The 5,642-nt window shown below is 51.0% G+C and overlaps 1 protein-coding gene across 1 annotated transcript; it reads right to left on the reverse strand.

Annotated features, from left to right (window-relative positions):
• Positions 1 to 2,558: 2,558 nt before the first annotated feature.
• Positions 2,559 to 4,921, reverse strand: LOC129709281 (uncharacterized). Its single transcript, XM_055655549.1, has 2 exons — positions 4,383 to 4,921; positions 2,559 to 2,774 (listed from the first exon to the last, which is right to left on the reverse strand). Exons 1-2 carry the CDS (start codon positions 4,849 to 4,851, stop codon positions 2,599 to 2,601), a joined length of 645 nt encoding a protein of 214 aa, XP_055511524.1. The 5' UTR covers positions 4,852 to 4,921; the 3' UTR covers positions 2,559 to 2,598.
• Positions 4,922 to 5,642: the final 721 nt, after the last annotated feature.

The raw sequence follows: 5,642 nt of genomic DNA on the forward strand, positions 1-5,642 counted from the left end.
ACTCAGGTCCCCATCATTGAAGAGATCTATGGGAGGTTCTGCCTCAAAAAAACAACTAGCATCATCCACCCCACCCTGGCCATGCTCTCATGCCTCTTCTGCCATTGAGGAGGTATAGGAGTCTGAGAACTGTAATATCCAAGTTAAGGAGCAGCTTGTGTGGGAAGGAGCTGCAGATGCTAGTTTACACCAAAGATAGTCACAAAATGCTGGAGTAACTCAGTGGGACATGCAGCATCTCTGGATAGAAAGAATGGGTGATGTTTCAGGTCGAGACCTTCAGACTGAGCGTTAGGGGAGGGGGAGACACAGAGATAAGGAAGGGTTAGGTGTGAAAATAAGACATCAAAGGAAATGAGAGTCAAGGAAAATGTAGAATAGATTGTTAGCTAGGAGAAGGTGAAAATAAGAATGCAGAGAGAACATTTAATCGGGGGATAGTCAGAGTGCTCAGAGAACTAAGAAGAGGGAGGGATGGAGAAAGAGGGAAAGCAAGGGTTACTTGAAGTTAGAGACGTTAATATTCATACCTAAGCTGCCTAAGTGCTGTTCCTCCAATTTGCACTGACAGATGTAATCTGTTATCTTATTTAAATACATTACCTCAATTATGTTGCAATATTACTATCCCCATGGGGATGTTAAAATAGCATAAATTAACAATAAGAAGTGTATTGCCTCAGATAAACAACTGCATAAAGGATTTACCATAAAATGTAGACACCATTGTCGCAAACATACTATGATAATATATCTGATAATCGTTTTTAGCTGACATCAAATAGCCACCAGAACCTCGTCAGCCTAATCCTTATAAAATGCAAGCATTCCATACAGAGGAGAGAAGCAGAAGAGAGAAAGGAGAAGGTGAGAGAAGAAGCAGAAGCGAAAGAGAGGATGGAAGAAAAAAATAGATAAAGCGGAATGGAGATAAATTGGAGGGCCTCCGTGCTAACTGTGTTCCCCAGTCACAGGTTGAAGGAAGACTGAGCCACTGGGACAAATCTAAGATGCTGTAGAAGTGTAGATGCTGCCTGACCCGATGAGTTATTCCAGCCTTTTGTGTCTATCATCGGTTTAAACCAGCATCTGCAGTTCCTTCCTACACATATCTAGGGCTAAAATGTCTTAAAATGGCCACGATGAGGCTCGTTCAGATACTTGCTGGAATGAAGCTCAACCACCACAAATGTTGCCTATTTCATTAGTTCTCAAGGGGGAGGTGAAGGTTTCAGAGGTTGGTTGAGTTACTGTGGAAGTAAAGGGGGCGTTGAGGTCACCCCCATCTGGATTACACAGTTTGGTTGTATAGAGTCTGCCGTGCATTATTATAATGCTAGGTGAGAGAGCTGTAAACGGATATTGCAGAGTGTGTACCTAATGCCCCTGTCCCACTTAGGAAACCTGAACGGAAACCTCTGGAGACTTTGCGCCCCACCCAAGGTGTCCGTGCGGTTCCCGGAGGTTTTTGTCAGTCTCCCTACCTGCAACCTCCGGGAACCGCATGGAAACCTTGCGTGGGGCGCAAAGTCTCCAGAGGTTTCCCCATCAGGTTTCCTAAGTGGGACAGGGGCATTAGCAAGTTCCTCGGGGCGACTGAGATCTTTTCTCTTAAACTCAAATACAATCTTTGGTCGTTTGAACTCCATAAGAATTCACCCACAACAAGGTGAAGATATAAGATTACCCTGTATTTAGGCACACAAAAATGCTGGAGAAACTCAGCGGGTGCAGCAGCATCTATGGAGCGAAGGAAATAGGCAACGTTTCGTTGCCTATTTCCTTCGCTCCATAGATGCTGCTGCACCCGCTGAGTTTCTCCAGCATTTTTGTGTACCTTCGATTTTCCAGCATCTGCAGTTCCTTCTTAAACACCCTGTATTTAGGCTCCGGGTCTGATAAGAAGGGTTGTGGGTTTGCGTAATATGGAGAGACTGGGGTTGTATTTTCTGGCGTTTATTCGAAGGAAACTCTTCCGACATTGTGAGAGGAGTGGAGAGGTTGGGTCCAGGGAGGGCGATTCCCCAGGCTGGGAACCCCAGTGGGATGTGTGGCGAGGAGAGGGCGGAATGTGTCGGAAGAAACTGTGCGGATCCTGGTTTACACCGAAGATAGACACAAAAAGCTGGAGTAACTAACTCAGCGTCTGAAAAGGGTCTCGTTCCGAAACGTCACCCATTCCTTCTCTGCATAGATGCTGCCTGTCCCGCCGAGTTACTCCAACATTTTGTGTCTATTTTTTGTTTTGCAGTAAGGAGTGATTTCTTCACTCGCCGGGCAGTGAGAGTCTGTAATTCTACGACCGAGACGTCTGTGGAGCCTCAGTCGTATAGAACACTGCCGGTTAGATTTCTGGATATTAAGGGATATAGAGAGAATATCGGAGAACGAGGAGAGGAAGACATGATAGTATACTTTGCAACAAGGTTGAGGGGAGATTGGCCGGGCCCGCTTCCCTTCCCAGAACGCGAGATGTTCTCCACGGGGCGCTCACAGCCTCTCGGTCTCGGAACCCGACAGATCCCGCACGGGAAATAAGAGAGGACGCAGCGAGCGGTCAATGCACGGGCTTTATTGCGAGCGTGGGGTACGACCGGTTCAGCCGACGTTTAGCTTATGGCGAGGCCGGCTGGGACCGGCTGCCGCGTTCTTCCACTGCCGCCGCCTGCAGCACAAGATGCCCTGGGGGCAGGAGTCTGGCGTGGCGAACTCGTGTTGCTTGCATTGATATTCACGGCAGGCTCCGCGGTTCCAACTGCAGGTATACTTCAGGTCTGTGCGGGGAGACAAGCGGAGCTCAGGTCGATGTGGAAGCAAGCTGCCCGGCACCGCAACCCCACACCCCCCTCCTCTTTCCACCCTACGGAGTTTGTTCCTTTTCCCCGTGACCGCGTGGGTTTTCTCCGGGAAGCTCCAGGTTTCTCCCACATTCCAAAGACGTGCAGGTATGTGGGCTAATTGGCTTGGCATAGATGTAAATTGTCTCTAGTGTGTGTAGGATTGTGTCTATATGAGGTAGTCTTGGAGGGGAGGATGCTCCTCAAACTGGGGAGCCTCCTGGACAATACAGCTCACCCCCTCCATGACCCATTGGTCAGCCTGAGGAGCACCTTCAGCAACAGACTGGTTCCACCAAGATGCAGGACAGACCGCCACAGGAGATCCTTCTTCCTTGTGGCTATCAAACTGTGCAACTCCCCCCCCCCCTTCTGTCATGGGGTGGACTGAGACAGACTCCCTTCCCTCTCCAATCTTTGCCTAATCCCCCAATCCGTTCCATTCGTCGCCTTAATTTCATGTTTCGTGTATTTTGTGTTTTTATGACTGTTGGCGGATCAATTTCCCTCCTGGGATAAACAAAGGTATATCGCATCGTAAATGTGCGGGGATCGCTGGTCGGCACGGACTCGTGGGCCGAAGGGCCTGTTTCCGCGCTGTATCTCTAAACCAAACTAAACTTGCAGCGGAATAGAGGAAGGCGCACATCGAGCTGTTGCTTCAGCTCTCCGATGACAAATCCTATGTGGGTCCCATCTCCTTTAAGGATCATCCACAACAACCTGACCTTTTAGAACCAAAGACATGTCACAGGGAGGACCCAGCGGGTCGGCCAGCACTCGTGGAGAGAGAATCAAAGGTAACCACCACGACCGTCTAATTGAAACACCAGTTGTCTCTCTCTGCGGATGCAGCCCGACCTGCTGAGTGTTTCCAGCCCTCCGGCGCTGCTGGTAGCCGAGCCTTGCGGTGTCTTCAGCCTGAGGAGATCATTCCTTGTGTGGTTCAGGCCGGACAGTGGTAGAGAGCGGGAAGCTCCAGTTCCACCATCCACCGCGATGGTTACACTGACGCATCGGTCGGTTCGCGATCCCGCCCTGTCCCACAGCCGGCCACTAGCTTGGAGTTTTAGCTTAGTTTAGATATTCAGCGTCGAAACAGCGGCCCAATGAGTCCGCACACAAAGTCCGACTATCCTACACACACTGGGGGCATTTTAAGGGGACCCGAAACGTCACCTAGTCCCTTTTCTCCAGAGACGCTGTCTCACCCGCTGAGTTACTCCAGGTTTTTATGTCTATCTTGGGTTTAAACCAGTATCTGCGCATTCCCACACACAGGGACAATCTACGATGTTTTAACGAAGCCAATTAATCGACAAACCTGTAGGTGTTGGGAGTGTGGAAGGAAACCCAAGAACCCGGAGAAAACCCACGCAGGTCGCAGGGAGAACGTGCAAACTCCGTACAAACAGCACCTGCGGTCAGGATCAAACCTGGGTCTCTGGCATTTTAAGACAGCAACTCTACCGCCGCCGCGCTACCCGCTGATGAGTCAAACACCCGCCCCTGCTCAGCCCCCGGACTGAGACCAGCGCCGAGCACCTGAGGCGAAATCCATATCGGTTTTCCTTTGGATTTGCGCGCAGATCATCGATATCCCAAAAGCCATGAACAGCGCGTTCCTCATCTCCTCCGGAGACGCTCGGCGGGGCAATGGTCCGCGTTCCGCTGGCACCGCCGCATTTATATGTCCTCGGCGCAGGTGTGACGCTGCTCTCCGGAGATGTTCTGGGTGATAGGGGTCGCTTCTTGTACCATCTCCAGTACACTGCCCGGCATCGGCAGCACTTGTACAGGGGTGAAGGAAGCCTCTTGCATGATAACCCTTGCAGCTGGAATCTGAATGGCGGAAACATGAATCTGAATGCTGGATTGTTTTTAAAGCAGCCGATTCACTCACCAACTGGGATGGGGGAGGAAACATGAGCACTCGGAGAAAACCAAAGCCGGCACAGGGAGAAGGTGCAAACTCCACACGGCCAGCACCTGTCCCGCTGAGTCTTTCCAGCATGTTCCAGCTTTGATTTCCAACCTCTGCATTTTCTATGTTCAGTGATAGCTGAGCCAGCGTCGGTGCCCAGCGAATGTCAGGAGGGAAACAACGCGCTGGACATCATCTCTCAGTCCCGACCATGGAGTGTCCCCCCAGTGTGGTGAATGCGCTTTGCATTGCTCCCGGGTATTTAAAGGGACATAGAAACAGGTCCTTCGGCCCACCGAGTCCACGCTGACCAGCGATCCCCGCACACTAACACTGTCACACACACTTGGGGACAATTTACAATTTCACCGAAGCCAATTGACCTACAAACCTGTACGTCTTTGGAGCATGGGTGGAAACCGGAGCGCCCGGAGAAAGCCCATGCAGGTGACGGGGAGAACGTACAAACTCCGTTACGACAGCACCCGTGTTCGGGATCGAACCCGGGTCTCTGGCGATGTAAGGCAACGCTGAGCCACCTAAAGTTGAGCAGAAGGCGCAACGCAGAGTCAGCCGAGGCTGCGTGGTGTCCGGGTGGATGATCATTCATGGGCAGGATTGTGCAGGAACAGCAGATGTTTTCAAGTGCTTCCGGATTTAGTAGGAAGGTGAAGCACCCGGGTGAACGTTCAAACTCCACCCAGAGGTCAGGGTCGCCCCCGGTTCACTGGCACCGCGAAGTACGACTCTTACCCGCTGCGCCATTGGCCACAGTTTATATTGGTGGTGAAGAATGACATGTTGGGCTAAAAAAAACCCAACTATTGTCATTGGAGTTCGAGCCCAAGACCACACAACGTCAGGTTCATAAGATCATAAGT

Source organism: Leucoraja erinacea, chromosome 25, assembly GCF_028641065.1.
Source record: "Leucoraja erinacea ecotype New England chromosome 25, Leri_hhj_1, whole genome shotgun sequence".
Taxonomy (NCBI): Eukaryota; Metazoa; Chordata; class Chondrichthyes; order Rajiformes; family Rajidae; genus Leucoraja; species Leucoraja erinaceus.

Bases quoted from the DNA above. Each gene is read 5' to 3' on its own strand.
- LOC129709281 (XM_055655549.1), bottom strand. From the start codon at position 4,851: ATGCTGGAAAGACTCAGCGGGACAGGTGCTGGCCGTGTGGAGTTTGCA. The intron at 2,775-4,382 runs GTGCTCGGCGCT...CTCCCCGCACAG, and splicing joins CGATATGGATTTCGCCTCAG to ACCTGAAGTATACCTGCAGT.